The sequence below is a fragment of the Nematolebias whitei genome, chromosome 8, assembly GCF_014905685.2.
Source record: "Nematolebias whitei isolate Nwh7 chromosome 8, NemWhi1, whole genome shotgun sequence".
NCBI classification, from domain to species: Eukaryota; Metazoa; Chordata; class Actinopteri; order Cyprinodontiformes; family Rivulidae; genus Nematolebias; species Nematolebias whitei.
This window is the reverse complement of record NC_056505.1, coordinates 38670971-38693775: the sequence shown is the minus strand read 5'-3', so window position 1 is coordinate 38693775 and position 22805 is coordinate 38670971. Positions and strand designations below refer to the sequence as shown.

At 41.8% G+C, this 22805-nt stretch overlaps 1 protein-coding gene and 1 long non-coding RNA gene across 2 annotated transcripts; both read left to right on the top strand.

The window, feature by feature from the left end:
* The first annotated feature begins 14546 nt into the window (after positions 1-14546).
* On the top strand, positions 14547-16610 carry LOC119414140. Its single transcript, XR_005186991.1, has 3 exons — positions 14547-14563; positions 14645-14773; positions 16585-16610. It is a non-coding gene; the product is annotated as an uncharacterized LOC119414140 (long non-coding RNA).
* On the top strand, positions 16609-17631 carry LOC119413676 (citron Rho-interacting kinase). The gene is made up of 4 exons (XM_037680730.1): positions 16609-16639; positions 16764-16842; positions 16911-17084; positions 17316-17631. Exons 1-4 carry the CDS (start codon positions 16609-16611, stop codon positions 17629-17631), a joined length of 600 nt encoding a protein of 199 aa, XP_037536658.1.
* Positions 17632-22805: the final 5174 nt, after the last annotated feature.

The following is a 22805-nucleotide window of genomic DNA, read 5'->3' as shown; positions in this document are numbered from 1 at the left end:
TTCTGGAAAACCATTAAATCTCTCTCAGGCACCCCCCAATCATCTGACCTCCCATCACAACTTCTCATTAACTCTGTTCCTGTGTCAAATAAGCACGAGATCCTGAACTGTTTCAACAAACATTTTGTTGCTTCTGGTTCTTTATTTGACACAGTTACTAATGGAAAATCAGCCATTTCACTTAATAACCAAACTTCTACAAATCAAATCCCTCCTACAAGTCAATCCTCAGTTAATCACAGCTTCTCTTTTTCTCCATTCTCAATCAGTGAGGTCAATAAACTGTTAAAAGATCTTGATCCTAAAAAATCTGCAGGTCCAGATGAACTTCCACCTTATTTCTTAAGGCTGGCTGCTCATATCATCACAGTCCCTGTGACCCACATCTTCAATCTCTCCATAAGACAAAACTCCATCCCAGACACTTGGAAAACAGCCTTTGTTCTTCCTTTGCTGAAGGGAGGAGACCCCACCTCACTGAACAACTATCGGCCAATCTCTAAACTCTGCATTTTAGCCAAGGTTCTAGAAAAACTGATAAACTCTCAATCAAAAATTACCTGGACTCATTTAACATCTTACCTCTATATCAATCTGGTTTCAGGAAACAACACAGCACAACCACTGCCTCACTGAAGGTTCTTAATGATGTTGTTGAAGCACTGGATGCTAAGGGTTATTGTGCTGCACTTTTCTTAGACCTGTCTAAAGCTTTTGACACTGTGGATCATAACATCTTGTGTCATAAACTCTCAGAAATTGGTTTCTCAGAACACACCATTGGTTGGTTCTCTAACTATCTCTCAGACCCGAGGCAATGTGTTCAACATAATGGTACTTGCTCCAGTTATTTAACAGTCAACAATGGTGTACCACATGGCTCAGTCTTAGGACCCACCCCCTTTACAATCTACATACATAATGTAGGTAAAAACATCCCTGATGCATCCATACATTTCTATGCTGACAACACAGTTGTTTATTGTTGAGATTAAACAGTTGAAAAGGCTTTCCAGCTTTTGCAATCTGCATTTGACATCATCCAGACAGATTTGTTCCACCTCAAACTTGTCCTAACTGCCAACAAAACCAAAGGGATGCTTTTTTAAAATAGGAAGTTGGTCCCAGCAGTTCTTCCTCAGATTTTATCCTCAAATGGTGTCCGGATTGAGTTTGTTGATTCCTATAAATATTTGGGTATCTTGGTCGACTCGCATCTCTCTTTTAAGCTTCATGTGGAAAACTTGGTAAAGAAACTGAAAGTTAAACTGGGTTTCTTTTTCAGAAACAGATCCTGTCTAACTTTGAACGCTAGGAAACACCTTGTATCTGTGACTTTCCTTCCCTCCATTGATTACGGTGACATTATTTACATGAACGCTCCTACAAGAACCCTGCAGATGTTGGATGCTGTCTATCATGGTGCACTAAGATTCATAACTGGCTGTGATTATCGTACCCACCACTGCACCCTGTATTCACTGGTTAACTGGACATCATTAACTCTCTCACTGGTACATTTTCATCTTTAAATCACTTCTTGGTCTGTTGCCTTCATACATCTCCTCCTACATGTCTCTGCGTGAGTGCAGCTACGGAGTGCGCTCTCAGGACATTATTACCTGCAGTGTTCCCTCAATGAGGACTGAACTAGGCAAAAGGGCCTTCTCCTACTCCGCTCCTGTTTCCTGGAATATCTTACAAAAAGATTTGAAGCTCTCGACCTTGACCTCTCTAAGTGTCTTTAAGAATCTGTTGGACTCCTGGCAGGGTCCAATGCTGACATGTTCCTGTTGTTAGTTTTCTACATTTGTCTTGGAATCTAGCTGTTTTTTGTTTTGTTACCTTTTCCTTTTAGCCATCCTATTTGTTTTTAAAAAAAAACAAACAAAAAAAACTGCAGTATGACTTTTTATAATTGTTTATTGTTGTTGCTGTTGTCAATTGTTGTCATCTTTCTTTGTTGAAATCAGGTCTCTCTTGTAAATGAGTCCTTGAGGCTCAATGGGATTTACCTGTATAAATAAAGGTTGATTGATTGATTGATAATCCAGCAGCTCGTAGAACCTCCTGCATCAGTAATTTGCAAGAATTGTTTTTTGCCTGAATTTTTCGTCTCCCACTTGCTTGTGGAGAATTTTTGACCCCTTTCTTTTTACAGTGTTCCTTCAGTTCACTGAGGTTCACATTCAATTCAGTAAGATCCTCCCCACAGCATTTGAGTCAGGTTGAGTTCTTTGACGGGACCAGGACCTGTGGCTGCAAAACAAGCCCAAACTACCAGTTCTTCAAACATGGTGCATTATGGGTAAATATACTTACTTCGCTTTCATCTGTCCAGAGGTCCTGTAGTTCATTCTGATGAAATTATGCAAACTTCAGTTATGCTGACCTTTGACCCTTCCCAGATTGATCGGCAGCAACTAATGCTCCATCTTGGCATTGTGTTAATACACACCTGTATGCTCCAGAGCATAAAAACTGATAAAACACCTATTTTCATTGAGGTGATCACACTGATGATGATCAGTTAATCAATACAACTGATCAGCAGCACCTACTGAAGCTCACACACAGCTTTTCCATGTTGGCTTTGTTTTTGTTTAATAAACAAGAATATGATGGGTTCTGATGTGGGTTTCTCCTTACATTAAGTTACATTTGAATGATTTCAGAATCTGGTAAAGACCAAGTCATTTATATTCTGTTGTGATCTGTAAATCGGAGGTTTTTAATCCATGACTGTCTACACACACTCAATCCTGCATGAGTCTCCTTGTGCTGCTTGATTTTACTTCCTGCTTTCACCTCACCTGCTGTCACTGCTCATTATGAAAGATTTTGTTAAGACTAGTCAAAATGTGTTTTTACTCTGTGTCTCCTCTGAACACGTCCCTTGGAATAAGTCTCTTCACTTTGACTCTACTGGAGAGGCACAAGTCACGCTCTAAATAAAAACTTTCGCCGTATCCTTCTATCACTGATTGAGTTATCAGAGTCAGAGATTCTTTACTGTCGTTGTGGTGCGAACGAAATTATGTAAACAGGGTCCCAGTTACATCCAACAATAAAATGTAAAAGAAAAACAATGATAACATCTAAGATACGAACTAAGAAAAACATCAACTAAATATATACTAAGCACTAATAGCATAAAAACAATATGCCGAACAGCAGCAAAAACATGATCATGAGTCTGTGAGCAGATGAGCACGCATGAACACCTCAACATGAAACAGATCAACAGTAAGATGATGTGATTTTTCACAGTGATTATTCTGGTTAGAGATTCATGAGTCTAACAGCCTCAGGGTAGAAGCTGTTCCTCAGTCTAGTGGTTCTACACTTAATGCTCCTCAACCTCCTTCCTGAGGGGAGCAGGGTAAAAAGTGTGTGTACTGGGTGAGTGGGGTCCTTCATGATGCAGGTGGACCTCTTCCTGCATCTGGAGGTGTAAATGTCTGTGATGGTGGGGAGGCTGACTCCAACATCTTCTGTGCAGCCTTCACCACTCTCTGCAAAGCTTTTCTTTCTGCAGCTGTGCAGCCTCCATGCCACATGTAGTGAACTTGACCTAAGGTCAAAACCCTTGACCTTAGGAACCTTGTGGGACAGAAACTGTCATTTCATTGATTTGAATCCAGAAATACAGGTTCACCCATCCTGAGACTTTCTTTCTTGAAAATTCAAGTGAAAGAACACTCTCTTTTCTATTATCATTACTGTTTTACAAATGTTTGATAATCAAAGTGTTTTAGTTCAAACATTTTAGATGTTACAGTGAACTAATCAATTTTATTAACTGTAAAACAGTAACAATGATTTTTTAGTTGCTTATGCAAAGTTAGAATTCATGTTAAGGTCTGTTACAGAGTAATTATGCATTTTCTGATTTTCTGTCTTTGAATGAGCAGTGTACGTTTGTTCCAAGGTCGGAGCCGAAGCAGACAAGTGTTGGAACAACTGTCTTGTTTTTAAATCCTCTCAGACGTAAACAGAGAAGTTGGCACCTGTTTCTCCAAACTCACGCAAACATTTCTCTCGCCTGTCTGAAAACATTTTCAATCTGTTCCATAACATTCTTGCTGTTTTCTGACTTCTAGTAACCTTTTACGTCACAAAACACACCCCTGTCTGGTCGACATTGACCAATAAGAAAACTCCCAAATGAACCGGAAATAGAGCCCTTTAAAATGTCGGCACTTCCTAGTTCTCCCAGTTCTGTGAAGTGGCAGTTCTGTGAAGTGGGAGTTTCTGTGAAGAGGTTGTTCTGTGAGTTGCCGTTGGAGTCGGGCTGGAGAGTTTGCAGCTCCAGTCGTTTGGGAGAACAGAAGTCCAGCCATGATAAGGCTCTTCCGAGATTGGGATTATAACATCTTCCACCTCTGAGTGGAACTTCTGAAGAACCCCACTCATGTGAAGTCCACCCGTTGAGGTGAACTGTTGTTGACGAAGTCCCGTCACCACTCCGGATATATCTCTGCCATCCTACGGAGACGCTGAAAGGTAGCGTTAACTGGAGCTCCTCTTCCGCTGATTCATCGTCAGAGAGGTAAATGAGTCTAGTCTACTACCGAGCGTACCGAGGAAAGCTGGGTCGGATGGAGGGTGTCGTCCTGTCAACACTTTTCACTCATACACACCACATTCTCCCTCATCCATCTTTCACTCCCACTAAACTTCATCTTTCCATCTTTAAAAATTCTTCTATCAAGTAGAAATCAATTCCAGATATTTTAGAAATGTCTGTGTAAAGTCTTCCAATCATTGCCGTGTGGTTGATCATAATTGTACAGCTTGCTGATTAATTATGTTGTTATTTTCATATTTTGCCAAATTAATGTAAATGTTTGATGTTAAACTTTGATTCTGTAAATAAATGACCACATTCATTTTGATGGGTCAAAGATAAATAACGTCTCACGTTACATTTTATTAAATTCAATGCACGTTTATATTCAGTCCAGAAAAATTAAAGAATCCGTTTTAATCAGGTGAATATCTCAGGATGTTCATCTACACACACGTTGATGCTAGAGCACAGGATGCTCTCCACTGCACACCTGTAGAAGGAGGTGAGGACTGAGCTTCCCAGTCCAGCTCGTCTCAGCCGTCTGAGGAAGTAGAGTCTCTGATGAGCTTTCTTGATCTGGCTGGTGGTGTTGTTGCTCCAGCTGAGTTTGTTGTTCAGGTGTACACCCAAGTACTTGTAGTTGGAGACCACTTCCACCGCAGATCCTCTTATGTTCAGGGGGGTATAGGTGTGTTTGTTCCTTCTGAAGTCCACAGTCATCTCCTTTGTCTTCTTCACATTGATGTGAAGATTATTCTCTTTGCACCAGCTCTCCAGATGTTCCACCTCCTGCCTGTAGCTGGACTCATCATTGTTTGTGATGCATCCCACCACCACTGTATCATCTGCAAACTTTACAACATGACAGCCTGGATGGGTAGCTGCACAATCATGTGTACATACATATATTATGTCCAAAAAGGAGAAAGAAAATATCTTTATCATCTAAAACATATTCTACCTGGCTCAAGTTAGCAGGTTCAAGATGAAAACCTCGGGCTGTGTTTTTCAAAGAGCAGTCAGGTTCAGGTGTTTTGGGGGTTTTGTTAGTTTTTTGTATGAAGGCAGTGGTTTTGTTGTTGTAGTCCAGTCATGACAGCGCTGTTTGAACCAGCGTTCTGATGGCAAGCTTGAATATTACCCAGAGGCCAGCATAAGAGTTGGTTCAGCTGATGTCTTTTCTGGCTGATCAGATTCAGTTAGAGGTAACAATAATTTCACACATTCTGTGTTGCGTGTATTTGGTGGTTTTAGACATGGTTGGGGCAAGTTCAACAAATCAAACTAATACCAGCTTTGAGTTAGCAGGAAATATGTTCACACCTTTTGAGTTAACCCATCAACACAACCCCCACCTGGCTCCTTCATTGTACCTGGTTGGGAATCCAATGCGCTTCTTGCTGTCACTCTGCGCTGCTTTGGACAAACAAAAAAAATTAAACCTCCCTCTGTTCCTCTACAGTGTCACTCCTACCCACTTGAATATCTTGCCCCAAAACATTGTTTTACTTGTACTCCCTGTTCAATTCCAGTTCAAAAATAAAACCTACTTATCTCCAAAACTACAAACATTCACTATTCAAACCCAAAGTAGGGATACAGTAGTCCAAGTTCAGTTCAAGTTCAGTAAACTTTGTGCCAAATTAAAAATAACTTTTAACACTTTTATATTTTGTGATTATGAGGATTTGACGATGTGACATACTTTGAATTTTAAGTTGGAAGACAAAAGTCGATCGGTGCATCTGAACAGCAAAGGGTTAATCCTTCACAAAGCCGATCCAGCAGGAGAAATGTGTGCATGGCAGAGAAGGAGGTCAGCAGGAGGGAGCTTCCCCATGCACATGTGGGCTTCACACATGGTACAAAATAATTTAAAATAATTTATTTTAAATAAACAATCCGTAGCTCATCCATCAATCAGACAATTGTGTCATGTCCAATCTTACTTTGAAAATCCGCAATTAGTGTCTCCGCAAAAAAACGAACCGCGAAGCAGTGAGAGACTACTGTATAGAAATTTATGTAGGACATTAACTTTTACAGAGTTTATTCTACCCCCAGAGTGTGGGGCAGGGGTTACCATCTAGCGATGTCTTGCTTAAGGTTTGCCATGGGAGGGAGATAATTAGTTTTATAGAGGTTCTTATCATCTTGAGTTACCCAGATCCCAAAATATTTAATTTTTTTAAACTAATTTTAAAAGGTACAGTGTCTAAGATTTTCTTTTCTATAGAGGTCACAGGCATCAGCTCGCTCTTTTGAAGGTTAACCTTATAGCCAGATATTTTCCCAAATTTTTGAAGCAAAGTAAGTAATTCATTAATGTTGGTAAGAGGGTCTGATTTAAACAAAAGCATGTCATCTTCATATAAAGAAACTTTGTTCTCTGTACCTAATCAATGTACCCCCTTAATGATGGAGTTTTTCTGTAAAGCTACAGCTAGTGGTTCTATCACTAATGCAAATAGAAGAGGTGAGAGCAGATATCCCTGTCTCGTGTCTCGTTTCAGTTCAAAGTATCTGGATATGTTACAGTTAGTGCAGACTGCCACCATTGAGGAAAACCAGTATATATCAGCCTCACCCATGAAATGAATTTGGGACCAAACTTACTTAATGTTTGTTTAACCGTTTAACTCACTGCTACCTCTGCAGATATACCTGCTGTCGAGTTTATGCTCTTATCTCAGAGTCCTTGAAAGTTTTTTATTTTCTAGTGAAATGATCCTTTAAACTTTAAATGATCATTTACTTAATGTTTAATCAGTACACTTATTGAATATAATGTTAAGATGATGAGACTGACCTGTGTCTTGGCCTCACCTCTGACCCTGTGGACCTGCACTGCTCCCTAAGTCCTGGTCTTCTGTTGCCCCCCCCCCCCCCCTTTCCTAAAAGGTCCTGATACCCTGATAAAGATGCAGCTGACTGCTTGTTCTTGGTGTTTTGTTTGTTTATTTCTCTTTCAGAAGCTCCTCGGGAATTCTTTGTTGAAACTGGAAGGAGACGACAGGCTGGATATTAACTGCACCCTCCCTCTCACTGATCAGGTCAGAGCACGTGCTTGACAAATATAGTTATCTGTTTTCTTGGTTGTGCCTCCTCAGTAGTTTTGTTTTAATAAATCAGAGTACCAGTTTTATTCAGATTGATTGTGTTGTTTTGTTTGTTTTGTTGCAGATTGTCCTCGTGGGGTCTGAAGAGGGGCTGTATGCGTTGAATGTCATTAAGAACTCACTGACTCACATCCCTGGCCTTGGCTCAGTTTTTCAGGTCCAGATCATCAAGGAGCAGGAGAAGCTGCTGATGATTGTTGGTGAGACGTCCCACCTCGTCCAGAAGAATTTGTGTCCAAACTTTTAGTGTGGAACTTACTAGATGTTGCAGTTCAAATCAAAAGTGTTATGAAATCAAACGAGCAAATTCAAAAGTTACAAATGATGAAGTCAATGAACTTGATGTGTTACTGACTGTTCCAAACAGTCTGGAGTTCATCGTTCTACAGTGAGAACGATTATTATACAGGCCTCAGTTGTCAGGTTGAAGGAGTTAATGATTTAATGAGTTTAAGGCGTTCATGACAGGAGGATTAGAAAAAGACCAAACCAGAATGACTTCTTTGAAAGTGTTGCAGGAGGAAACCTCTTCCCTCTGAAAAGAACATGGCAGCTTGACGCAGGTGGCAGGAACCTTCAGTTGTCAACAAGAAATGCAAAACAAAGATGTTTGGATAAAATGCATACTTAGATAAAGCTAAACAACAACGGAGCACAAATAACATACCATCTGTCAGCACGGTGGTGGAGGGGTGATGATCTGGGCTTGTTTTTGTTCAATGACTCCATCGTGAACTCCTTTGTAGTAGAGCTGTCATTTCTAATCCGGGCCCGACCCAACCCGAAATTCGGGCCAGGACGGCTGTGCCAAAATAATGTACTTGATGGGCGGGCCGGGTCGATCTTGGGCTTTTGATATGGTTTTACAAATCATACAGCACAAAGGAAACTAAAAAAGAATGCACAATATAAAATTGTGTTAATCTACTTGTAGAGGAGGAGGCAGGTCCGACCGGCCGGTTGAAAGAGATAAAAAATGTCCAGTTAAGCTCAGATGGATCACCGGCCGCGTGCGTCTCCACACCTGCTGTCATCTATGGTGAAGTATCTAAACTACAAAAGCTGAAGTGAGCAGCGCGTTTAATTAAAATAGCCTTGTTCTATATTTTTCCAAATTATTTTGTTCTAAAAATATTTTTGTTCATCTGTACAATAGCCTATCTTTAGAGTTGATTTTTTTTTTAGGCTGTTCGTTTTGTATGTTAATAATATCCATTTGGTAAAACAATAAATCTTATCTTTCTTTGAAATATGTTTTTAAAATATTACGTCAAACTGATTTGCTTAAAAAGCAGTACAAGCTTAATAAAAAAAAAATGCTTTTTTGGGGTTCGGGCCTGTAATTACAGTTAAATGATTAGGTCAGGTTTGGAAAAAAAGGCAATGGACTGGGGCCGGGTCGGATTTTGTAGACACGAATGCAGCTCTACTTTGTAGACTCCAGAGTCGAATATGAGACCATCTGTCTGACAGCTGAAGCTTGGACAGATACAGCAGCAAGTCTACTGCAGCACGACTCAAGTCCCATTTAAGACCTGAAGCTGACTGAAATGTTTCAGAGGAACCTAAAGAGCGCTCACAACGCTCAATGAACCAAAGCGAAGCAGATAAGTATTTGTTCAGATCTTTATTTCAGACGGTTTCACTCTGAATAACATTTGACCCAACTCAAACCAAATGTTTAAATTAGTTTAAATCATCACTCCGTTAGCATCGCTTTTAAATTCTGTGGTAGACTTTAATGTGATCACACCTAACACAGATTAAACCACATGTCAGCATGTTTCGTTTGAGGGTCCAGCTGCTCCTGGGGGGCCAAGCAGTGCCTTATGTTTTAGGTCCGTTTTCCATCCATCCATTATCTTTACCCGCTTATTCCATTTTGGGTCACGGGGGTCGCTGGTGCCCATGTCCAGCAATCACTGTGCGAGGGGCGGGGTACACCCTGGACGAGTCTCCAGTCCATCACAGGGACACATAGAGACAAACGAGACAAACAACCATTCACTCTCTCGCTCACACCTAGGGACAATTTAGAGTTACCAATCAGCCTAACCGGAAACCGGAGCACCCGGAGAAAACCCACGCTTGCACGGAGAGAACATGCAAACTCCACCCAGAAAGGCCCCTGGACCGGGGTTTGAACCAAGGACCTGCTCGCTGAGAGGCAGCAGCTCTGCCAGTTGCGCCACCGTGCTCTTAGGTCCGTTCTAAACGCTGTAAGTCAGGTCCTCTGGACGTTTCTTTGTGTTGAAACGTTTCATATTTCATCCACAACACGTCATCAGTCTGAGGAGCCCCAACAAACTCAGTCTTATAAACAGCACCTTCACATAGTGGGTCAACCAGTGTGAGTTCAATTCAATTTCAATTCAGTTTATTTATATAGCACCAAATCACAACAAAGTTGTCTCACGGCACTTTACAGAAACATTCACATTCGTAGAAAAGCCAATTAGTAAATTTCTCTATCTAAGGAATCCAGCAGACAAGTTGAGTCTTGGCTTCGTCACAGTCTCCCATCCTGAGCAAGCACAGTGGCAACAGTGGAAAGGAAAAAACTCCCTTTTAAAAGGAAGAAACCTCCAGCAGAACCAGGCTCTGGACAAGCGGCCATCTGCTTTGACCGGCTGGTTTGAGAGGACAGGAAGGAGAGAGACGAACACAGAATAGTCCAGAGATGATGGTACACATTGATGATAATAAGATGGTTTCTGGAGTGCGCCCTCTCCCCCATCAACTCCTCTGAGGCAGCCATAGCCAAAATGGTTCAAAACATCAAAGTTCATGTTCAATAATCCAGGTAAAAAAATCCTGTAAAGAAGGACCAAAATTAAACCGCAGCAGTTTGATGATGATAATTACTTTGAGTTATTGTTTGAAGATTCAACAAGATGTTTTCAGTTTAGATTTTCTTGAGATATAAACTGAGCTTGAGGTCGTATCTAACTGTAGGACCAGGTGACAAACTCAGAAACGTCTTCTGTCTGTCTGTCTGTCTGTGTGCTGCAGGGGACGAGAGAGCGCTGTGTCTGGTGGAGATTAAGAGGGTGAAGCAGTCTCTGGCCCAGTCCCACCTGCCCAGCCCGACTGAACTGGTTCCCTACATCTTTGAGACAGTGAAAGGCTGCCATCTGTTTGCTGCTGGGAGGGTATGTCCTCGTCCCCTTCATGAAACCTGAGGCACAGCAGACTATATATTTTCATACAGTTATGTCACTTTAGTGGAATTTAAAAATCAAAATCCTCTTTATTTGCTCGAGTAGGCTTGTTTCACATACAAGGAATTTGACTCCAGTCTCACATGCACGTGTACTTCTACACACTCACAGCTCAATTATAGAATATGATAACAGTCGTACAGTGATCTGTTGATTCATCTAGAGGTGAGAAGAGGTTGAATGTGAGGGGTGTCTGATACCACTTGTTCATTTCCTCTCTCTTGAAGACTACAGGTCTTGTACGGAGAGCAGGATGGCACCAGCGATCCTGTCTGTAGACTCGAAAATCCTCTGCAGTCTGTTTCCGTCTAGTTCGGTAGAAGTTTAGTTAAAAGTGAAAAAGGAAGACGTGGGTAAAGATGGATGGATGAAACGTCTTGAGCTGCTGCAGTAAGGGTGTCCTCTAGCGGACTTTCTTCGTGACTGCGTTTAAGTTGGCTCTCCATGTCAGGCCCTTGGTGATGATGGTACCTAGGAACCTGAATGTTTCCACCATCAACACAGGGTTACTGTGGATGGTGATGGATGTCAAAGGTGGTGGTGGTGGTGGGGGGGGGGCTCCTCCTCCTGAAGTCTATTACTATTTCCAAAATTTTAAAAGTGTTGAGCTTAAGAATCATCGGACTTCACCAGTGGACCAGTTCTGTATGCAGATTTGGATGAGGCGAGTTGTTATAGTCTGTAAGTCTAGAAGTGACTCAAAGGATGTACAACATGTGGAGTTCAGATGAAGATATATATATATATATATATATATATATATATATATATATATATATAAACACAATCATCTAGAACAGAAAACAAGCAGTTAGGAGCCCTGGCTAAAATAAACAAGAGAAAGGAAGAAGCGTTGAACCAGTCAGGAGTTAAACGTCAGATACAGTCCACTCCGCTCATCCTGTGATCCAGGATCTAACCCTGCAACCAAAAACCCAGAAAACAAGGACTGTCTGTGGCAAGACCTTTCAACATAAAATCGATTAGTCTGACTATGTGTAGTTACATTCTGGAATGTAAGCGTGGTGAGTCTGATTTTATGTTAAAAGGGCTTGCCATAACTGCCAGTAACTGCCACACCTGGCTAACAATCAATAGCAAAAAAGTGACAAGGTGCAAGGCAGGCGTTTATGGGAATGAGCAGGAGTGAGCGTGGAGATGGAGAGTGGAATCAGCAACCACCAGACATCAAACCAACACTCGAGCCTCTCCTCTCTGGCCCCTCGCTCGTCCAGTAGGCGGGGCTTGCTCCTTTTAAAATCCCATCAGCCAATCACAACTGAGAAGAGAGAAAACATCAGTTAAGCAGAGACTCATTCATAAAAAGATAACACCTCTGACTGTTGTGTTGCCTATAGACTTGTGGGGTTTGACAGACTGATCACTCAAGGTGCTGTTGTTTGTGTAGAGGGAGAAAAGCTGTGGGGACCACACACATCCCTGAGGGGCACCAGTGTTGATGATATGGATGTGGGATGTTATTTTCTCCAGCCTCATCTACTGCCTCCTGTCTGTCAGAATGTTTCTGATCCACTGATCGGTGAAGGCTAGGACAGAGTACAAACTGCAGGGGGTCCAGCAGGGGTCCTGTGATGGTCCTCAACACTAGTCTTTCAAAATATTTTAAGACCACAGACATCAGGACGATGGGCCTCTTGTCATTAGATTCTTGGATAGAAAGTCTTATGGGAAGATGTCCTGATACTCTGTAACATGCGCTCGTTGTCTTTGCAGGTAGACAGCGGGCCGTGTATATGTGCTGCCATGCCAAACAAGATCACCGTTCTGCGTTACAACGACAATCTGAACAAATACTGCATCCGTAAGGTGAGTGGGACCTGCTGAGAAACAAGGTGAAGAGGACAGAAAATTATTTGGAACAAATAAAATACTTTGCTTAGTAAGTGCAACTGAGAGGCTTTTTACACTTTCTGTCAGTAAAAGCTGCTTTAAATCAAAAACATTTAAAACGTGAAGTCCTTCTTACATAAGTGTTTGTATTAGCAGATAAAATATTTATAAAGTTTTATAGATTTGTATGGATTTGGTGGATTTCAGTCATTCTTTATAGACTTCTGTGCGTTCTGAAGGTTGAAGTATTTATACTGTAAATGACAGAAATGGAGCCGTCTCAGGGTTTACAATGAATCTAAATGAGTCCAAATGTTTTGCAGGTTCAGGTGCAATGATGAAAAAAAAAAGTTTTTTATTAGGGTGGGGAAAAGGATTGAACATTTTCATTAGCCCTCTATGGCATGGAGCTGCCCTCAGACAACAAACCACTATTTTGGCCTACACACCTTACCCTGAAAATTTACAAGTAAAAAATAATTTAAAAGTCTGAAGTTAAGTCTGTGTTGAACTTGGAGAGCATGTGACCTTGTGTCTGGGTTGGAATAGTCCTCTTTGACACCACAGGCACCTTGGGCACACTGCTAACTGAAGGTGAAATAAATGTCAATTTTAGCACGTTTAAGTTTAAATTACTTTGAACAAAAAATATCTGTCATGTGCATGAATATGTGCAGAAGCATATTTTATTTAGTAAATACACCTTTTGACTTTATTAACATGTAGAAATTGTATTTTTTCATTCATTGCCTCAGGGTAACATTGTGCAGTTGGACCACTTCAGTTTGACCAGTAACGTGCACGTGGATGGAGATGAGCACAAAAGCAGAGTTATCTCCCCAATATATATTTTTCTGTATTATCCACTACTACCAACAGGAAGTGGATACAAAAACATTTTAAACAGTTAGGTTCATTCCTTCTGACAGTGAGGAAGAGTGGACCAGAACCAGGTCTGAGGGAGAGATGAAGATCAGGGTCCAGTCATGCCATAGAGGGTTAAAGTTGGACAAGAAGTTTTCTCAACTTAATCAATTCAGAGCAATTAGAAAAAAAAACTTGAAAAGGAGGTAAACGGTCCGATGCAGAGTAATGTTCATACAAAAGGATACTGTAGTCTGTGACTTGCAAGTAGTACTGTGTAAAAGTTTTAAACAACCTTTAATTACTTTATACTTTTCCTACAAGAAGTCAGATTTACCCGTCTCAACAGTTCTCCAGGATCTCTGAAAGTTTTTTTCCAAGCTATGTCTGCTTTCACACCCATGGACAGTCTTTGTACATGACCATCACAGCCTCATTTGTAAAAGTACCCAAAAACAAGGAAAGTTTTCAAGTGCAGGACAGACAAAGTCTCAAACCCCAAGTCAAACAATCTACAGCCAAATCTAAAAACCATGTCTTGAGAAACATGAGAAACAGGGTGAGACAACAAATAGAAAGTCTGGATCATTTGAAACAGAATAAGAAATTAGGGATGGCTCAAGACTTTTGCACAGTACTGTAAAGCCATTTGTTTTAATGTCTGCCACTAATGAACAATTATACACATTTCACTCATTTTGAGTTTTCCTTGGTTTTGGTGTATTTTAACATGTTTGCTGTTCTAGTGTAGTTTTAAACAGCAGTCTTTATTTTAAAAATAAATGTGCCACTTGTGTTTTACATCTTCAAATCTTTCATTTCACAGGAAATTGAAACTCTGGAGCCGTGCAGCTGCATCCATCTGACCAGCTACAGCATCATCATCGGCACCAACAAGTTCTACGAGATTGAAATGAAGCAGTACGTGCTGGAAGGTAAGTATGAGAAGAAAGTTTGTGTTTTTGTACCAGGAAACATCACGACAACATGTTCTCTATCTGCTTCACCGTCTGCAGAGTTCTTGGACAAAAACGACGTGTCGTTGGCCTCGGCCGTGTTTGCTGCCTCTTCTCACAGTTTTCCCATCGCCATCATGCAGGTGGCCAGCAGTTTGCAAAAGGAGGAATACCTTCTGTGTTTTCATGGTGAGTTTTAAACTATTTGTCTTCAGCAGGAGCTGAGAAATCCTGGACAGCGTGCTAGTTTATGGAATACGTAAAGAACTGCACACAAAACGGTCTATTTAGTTTATAAGTCACTTCAAGTTCCAGCAAGTACAACAATACCCTCCATGTGCAAACAATGCAGACAACCTTGCAGTCATTCTCACTGTTTACCAGGTAAACTTGTGCAAGTCTCTTCCCACTTCATCTGTGTAATGTTATAACTTTTTCAAATCAATCAGATTACTTTTATTTTCTCATTTCAACTGTGCATTCATTCATAGAAAAATAAATCCTCTTTTTGTCCCCCGTCGCAGAGCAACAAGGAGGATTGGGAACCTCCCTGTCTGTCCATGCACGTTGTGAGCATGATAACTTGAAAAAAAATTGAAGTACCGACTTCCATTTTGTTGTGTGACTGCATCTACCTGTAGGTGTAAGAAAGGTCACTAGTGAAAATTAGGTTGACACGTCAAAATACAAAATGTCCACCATCATATGTAAACTGACCACCCATATCATTTGAGGAAACTCTACTTTCTAGTTTTTATTTTGCTTAACAGTATAGTTTCCTGAAATGATTGGGGTGGCCAAAGTTTAAGCTATGGTGACCAAGGCCACCATCGGCCACCCCCTGGCTCCTTCACTGCACCTGGTGGATTAAATTTCTCCCTCCACTCACCAGGATCCTTCACTCTGCCTCAAACAAGATTAATAAAACTACTCTCTTCTTCTCCACAGTCTAACGTCTACCCGCTTAAATATCTTGCTCCAAAAACATTAAAGTTTATTTTCATTCCCTGTTCAAATGAAAAACACTCATCTCAAAAGCATAAACATTTACTATTCAAATCCCTCAGTGAAGGGGGACAGTACCACTTGTAATTCTGAGGTTTTATGTTTGAGGACATGATAAAACTGATCTAGTTTTTATCAGGCTCTAAAATTGTTAAAATCTAACCTCAAGTGCCCAAAAACACACAACAAACTCCTCCATGTAATTATCTATTAAGGCAGCACGATGGCTCAGTGGTTAGCACTGTTGCCTCACAGCAAGAAGATCCTGGGTTCAATCCCCAGTTGGACCTGGGCTCTTTCTGTGTGGAGTTTGCGTGTTCTTCTCGTGCTTGCGTGGGTTTTCTCCAGGTGCTCCGGTTTCCTCCCATAGACCGAAAACATGCATGTTAGGCTGCTTCAGGCCTCCCATGCAAAAGAGATCTGTGATCTCAATGGGATTTGCCTGTTTTAATAAAGGTTAATAATAAAAATAATTAAACAAAATGTGTTTACACGCTACAGGCATGTGATTGATCAGTTCTTCTAATGCAGGAGTCTGATCAATTTGTTGCTCCGGTCTACTCAAGTGTGTGTCAACACAATGCCAAGGAGGAACGACATTGGCAATTACCTTAGGGAAGCAACAGCTCCATTTCAGGCCTCACTCAGAAGGTTAAAGGTCATGAAAGGACAATTAGAAAGAGACAGAACAAGTCGTGTTGCAGAAGAAAACCTCTTCTCTTTAAAAACAACGTGGAAGCACATCTTAGTTTTGCAAAGCTTCATCAAAATGAATCACTTCAGGAACGATGTCCCTTGAACAGATGAGACCAAAGTAGAGCTGTTTACCCATAATGCACTATGTTTGGATAAAATCAAACACATCATACCAGCTGTCAGCATGTGGTGGAGAGTTGATGGTCTGGGATGTAGACAGTCTGTTTATAGAAAAGCTCCTCCTTTCCCGTAGTGTGGCTGTTTATAAGTTTATGACTGAGACTCTTGTTCTGTGGCAGAGTTTGGTGTGTTTGTGGACTCGTATGGACGAAGAAGCCGGACCGATGAGATTAGGTGGAGCCGTCTGCCTCTGTCTTTTGGTAAGTGGATCTTCTACATGCTTTGTGCCTTTGAGGTAAATGTCAAAAGAAAAGGAACTGAAATATTTTATTGAGGCCTTGCCTCTCTGGTGATCCAGCCTACAGAGAACCCTACCTGTTTGTCACCTACTTCAACTCTCTGGACGTCATTGAAATTCAGGGACACACAGCGATGAGGTGAGACGAACTCACCGTTTTCTGTCCGACTTGATCTTTGATTGTTCTGATTCTGTTTGTGTTTCCAGTCCCACAGTGCTGGCCCACCTGGACATTCCAAACCCTCGTTACCTGGGTCCAGCCATCTCCTCGGGAGCCATTTACCTCGCCTCCTCCTATCAGAACAAACTGCGGGTCATCTGCTGCAAAGGAAGCCTGATCCGAGAGTCTGGAGACCTGCAGAGAACCGGCTCAAGCCGAGGGTTCGCCGCTCAGAAAACCACACTACACCGACAAACATTACACAACGTATTGTTCACACTGTAAACTCATAAACCAGGTCATGAACTAGTTGGTCACAGGTGTGATCCAGAATTTAACTTTTATCCCCATTGACCGGAAACACAGAGATATATATTTAACATATAAACATTAGACAGATATCTATGTATCTGTTTGACATAAACCGCCTCTCTCTGCTGTCTCATCCACAGCAGTCCGAGTAAGCGCTGCCCCCCCACCTACACGGAGCACATTTCCAAACGTTTGACCTCAGGACCCGGCAGCCATGACGGCCTGCATCGGGAGCCGAGCACCCCACATCGTTACCGAGAGGGTCGCACCGAGTTCAGACGAGACAAATCTCCTGCTCGACCTCTGGACAGAGAGAAGTCCCCCGGCAGAGTGCTGGACAGCCGCAGGGAGAGGTCCCCTGGGAGATTCGGGGACAGCACCCGACTTCATGCTGGGTCTGTCCGCACACAGCTCGCCCCTGTTAACAAGGTACAAACTGGAGGATGGTCCCACTGATGCAGCAGGCAACATTACATCCTTTGTCACAAAAAGATTAAGCACACACACAAGAACAGAAACAAAACCATAAACCACTGTAAAGATTTACTGCCTGAACCACAAAAAACAACCAATGAGAATGAGAAGACTTTGAAGAGACACAAGTTCTTGTTTCTGATGTGTTCTTTACAACTCAGGCTGGATTGCATGAAGTGTAGGCAAGTTTTACTCTGAAACATTTCAAGGCAGTATGGTGGCTCAGTTGGTACAGGTGTCGCCACTCAGCAAAAATGTTGAACGACTGAATCCCAGCCTGGGGCCTTTCCGGGTGGAAATTGTATGCTCTCTCAAATTATCATTGTGAAATAACAATCCAAAGATTTTTATCCAGACTTCACCCAGGACTCTCTGTGTGAACTAAGAAATGTAGTCCATCCATCCATCCATTATCTTTTCCCACTTTTTCCTTTTTAGATAATGGGAATCACTGATGCCCATACCCAGCAGACACTGAGAGAGACAGGGTACACCCTGGAGAGGTCTCCAGTCTATCAGGGACACATAGAGACAAACAACCTCTCTATTCTCTCTCTCTCACTCACACCTAGGGACAATTTAGAGTTACCAATCATGGTAAATGGTAAATGGACTGTACTTATATAGCGCCTTTCTATCTTATAGAGATACTCAAAGTGCTTTACACTACAATCTGTGTCCTCATTTACCCATTCATACAGCACTTTATTAGATCTCTACAAAGCTAATTGAACAAATCATTCTAAAGAGACTAATCAGAGCTTTAGATCACATTCATACACCAATGGGACACACATCGGAGGCAACGAGGGGTTCAGTGTCTTGCCCAGGGACACTTCGGCATGTGACTGCTGGTGGATTTGAACCCCCAACTCCTGCATTGGAGGACGACTGCTCTAACCACTCAGCCACAGCCGCCCCTCATGCAATCATGCATGTTTTTGGTCTGTAGGAGGAAACCCACACATGCACGGAGAGAACATGCAAACTCCACCTAGAACGGCCCCCGGCCGGGATTCGATCTGGCAACCTTCTCTCTGAGAGGCGGTAGTTCTACCAACTGAACCAATGTGCCACTGAAATGTGGTCCAGTTTAATGTACTCATAAAAACACAAGCAAGAATGAACTTTTTCCATCAATGTTGTAATAATACACTGCCTGGCCCCAAAAAAGTCGCCACCAAAACAAAGTCACACTAATATTTCGTTGGACGACCTTTAGCTTTGATTACATCATGCATTCACTGTGGCATTGTTTCGATAAGCTTCTGCAATGTCACAAGATCTATTTCATCCTGTGTTGCATTAATTTTTCACCAAGATCTTGCATTGACGATGGCAGATTCTGACCACTGTGCAAACCTTCTCCAACACATCCCAAAGATTCTCAATGGAGTTAAGGTCTGGACTCTGTGGTGGCCAATCCATGTGTGAAAATGATGTCTCATGCTCCCAGAACCACTCTTTCACAAGTCAAGCCCGATGAATCCTGGCATTGTCATCTTGGAATATGCCCGTGCCATCAGGGAAGAAAAAAAATCAATTGATGGAATAACCTGGTCATTCAGTACATTTAGGTAGTCAGCTGATCTCGTTCTTTGAGCACATACTGTTGCTGAACCTAGACCTGACCAACTGCAGCAACCCCAGATCATAGACTGCCCCCACAGGCTTGTACAGCAGGCACTAGGCGTGATAGGTGCATCACTTCACCTGCCTCTCTTCTTACCCTGATGTGTCCATCACTCTGGAACAGGGTAAATCTGGACTCATCAGACCACATGACCTTCTTCCATTGCTCCAGAGGCCAATCTTTATGCTCCCTAGCAAATTGAAGACATTTTTCCAGTCAGCCTCACTGATTAGTGGTTTTCTTAAGACTACACAGCTGTTCAGTCCCAATCCCTTGAGTTCCCTTCACATTGTGCATGTGGAAATGCTCTTACTTTCACTATTAAACATAGTCCTGAGTGCTACTGTTGTTTTTCTTCCATTTGATTTCACCAAACGTTTAAGTGATCACCGATCACGATCATTAAAAAAAAATTTCCGGACACATTTCTTCCTTGAAGACGATGGGTCCCCACTATCCTTCCAGTTTCTAATAATGCGTTGGACAGTTCTTAACCCAGTTTTAGTAGTTTCTGCAATCTCCTTAGATGTTTTCTCTGCTTGGTGCCAATGATTTGACCCTTCTTAAACAAATTGACATCTTTTCCACGACCACGCGATCTGTCTTTTGACATGGTTGTTTAAGAAATGAGAAGCAACTCATTGCAACAGTTGGGGTTAAATAACTTGTTGCCAACTGAAAGATAATCGTCCATGCAGTAATTGTCCAATAGGAGGCTCATACATATTTGCTTATGTAACAGACCCAGGATCAGAGCCTATTAAACATATTAAATGTTCCTGTAAAACAGAGAAATGATGAGACAGGCGACTGGTGAGGTTTCTCAATGCCTCGCTTCTGCCACATTTATTAATGCAATCAAATGTATTTTCAAACTGCATCATAATAACTGTTCTTATATGCAAAACAAATACATTGTATACTGAATATAATACATTCCATTCATGTACAGTGACCTTTAAAACATCAATATCGATGAAATCACCTTTTTACATGACACAATTCACAATATGTGAATTACACTGCTTTAGCTTTCAACATTCTCAATATACATCTTTAAAATCAGTAAACACATGTTGCTCACTGCCAATGGCATATTAACACTATTACACAATGCCAGGATATAAAACGGAGCTTATATAACTAAAAAGTAGCTTGAAATAAGCATAATACTAAATCAAAATGGCGCATCACCCTGACTCCAGCTTTTTCAGTCTTTTCACATAGTTCAAAACATAACAAAATACAGGATTTACTGACTGATTTATATATCCATATTTAGCTGTGTATCTTAAAAATAATTTACAACCCCTTTCATGTGGTTTTTACCCTTTACTAACCTGTAAAATACAGGAAAATGATGAGACAGGCAACTGGTGACGCTTCTCAATGCCTCGCTTCTGCCACATTGGAGAGGGAAGGCCTATGACCGCGCTAGACTGTCTCACAGCGCAATCCATCCAGTCTCTCTGGGAAATCGGAACCAGTACCCTCCAGTACTCCCATTAGAGTCTGAGTCACTCAAATCACTTTTCTGTCTGTCCTGGTCACTTAACTGAGTCTTTCTCCACCTTGTCTGTCTCTCTGATGCTCGCTTGGTTCTCAGAGGCGGAGGTTCAACTGGGAGGTCATTAACAAATAATAGGAGGTTACGGAGTAGAACCCTGGTCTTACTCCCATCATTGTTCTCAGGGTAAACTGCATAAACTGGATTGTCACCTACTTGCTCTTTAACCAGATAAATGGTCTTCTCACTGTAGGAACGTAGCTTCCCTGGTCCTCCACGTTTATGATAAGGACCCTATTTCCAGGCTGTAAAACTACACCCTTCAGTTTTTTGTCATAGTAAGACTTGCCTCTGATGCTGGACAGTCTACTTTTCTCACTGGCTATCTTGTATGCCTCCGTCATCTTTTTCGACCACCTGTCTGCATAGCTTTTGTGTGACACTATCTGTTTCTCCCCAACTAGACCAAATAAGATGTCTACAGGAAGATGTGGATGGTGTCCAAATAGGTAAAAGTGGGGGGAAAACCCTGTTAATTCATGATGTGTACAGTTATAAGCATGTACTATGTGTGACAAATGATCTTTCCAGTGTTGCTTCTCTTTTTCACCTAGTGTTCTTAGCATCTACAGACAGTCGCGCTGGGTATCCAAAATGTGGGATGAATTTTCCAAAGATCCGTTCAGCTGCTATCTTTCCAGATTTATTTTTGGTTGGATACACCTAAGCAAACCTTGTAAAGTGGTCTACAATGACGAGGATATATTTGTATCCCCCTCGGCTGGGCTCCAGATGAAGGTAGTCGACGCAGACCAGGTCCAAAGGCGAGCTGGATGTGATGGTGCCCATAGGAGCACGTACTTGGGTTGTCGGCTTCTTGCTAATGATGCATGGGCATTTTCTGGTAACATAGTCCATAGTCTATTGTGTTTTAGCACAGTCTCTTTGTATTTGGCTGGGAGAACCAGTTGTTGTCTATCATTTATCTGTCTGTACATTAGTCCATTTTCAAAATGTAATTTGTTCCATTCCTGCAACATATTTCTTGATGTTTAATTCACTTTGTTTCTGACATCATTTGTTAAAACTGTAATTTTCTCCTTCAGTCTTATTATCTCACCTACATTTTTGTCCTCTCTTTGTGCTTTAGCAAGCTCATCTTGGTCCATCGTGCGGATAAAAGACTGTGGTTCTTGTGTTGCACTTGCAGTGAGGGCTAGAGAAGCAACCCACGCAACATCACTTTCTTGAGCTGCTCTAGCTCCATTCCAAGTTGCTTTAATCACTTTAAGTGATAGTCCCTCAGTGCACTCGTCAACATACTTGTCGATATTAAGGGGCAGGCGTGACAGTGTGTCAGCATCGACATTGGTCTTGCCAGGTCTGTACTTGATCCCAAAGCAAAAGTCTGATAGTTCTCCAACCCAGCCATATCCCACAGCATTGAGCTTGGCTGTACTCATTACATAAGTCAATGGATTGTTAGGGCAACATGAGCACTGACCTGTTTTGCTCGTTGTGTGGAGCCTAATCTACGATGGTGCTCAGATTCCTCACTGGTCACTTTCATTACATATTTTAAGATGGTCTCATCTGTAACTGACTGATTTGCAAGCAAAGGTTTTAGTTCTCTTAGGGCGGCTGTGGCTGAGTGGTTAGAGCAGTTGTCCTCCAATGCAGGAGTTGGGGGTTCAAATCCACCAGCAGTCACATGTCGAAGTGTCCTTGGGCAAGACACTGAACCCCTCGATGCCTCTGATGTGTGTCCCATCGGTGTATGAATGTGACCTAAAGCACTGATTAGTCTCTTTAGAAGGATTTGTTCAATTAGCTTTGTAGAGATCTAGTAGAGTGCTGTATGAATGAGTAAATGAGGACACAGATTGTAGTGTAAAGCACTTTGAGTTAAGGATGGGGTCGATCCGATCCAGTATCGGTATCGGCCTCCGATACCAGCATAATTTACGTATCGGATTTTCCGATCCTCCTGCCGATATTTCCGATCCATGATGCATG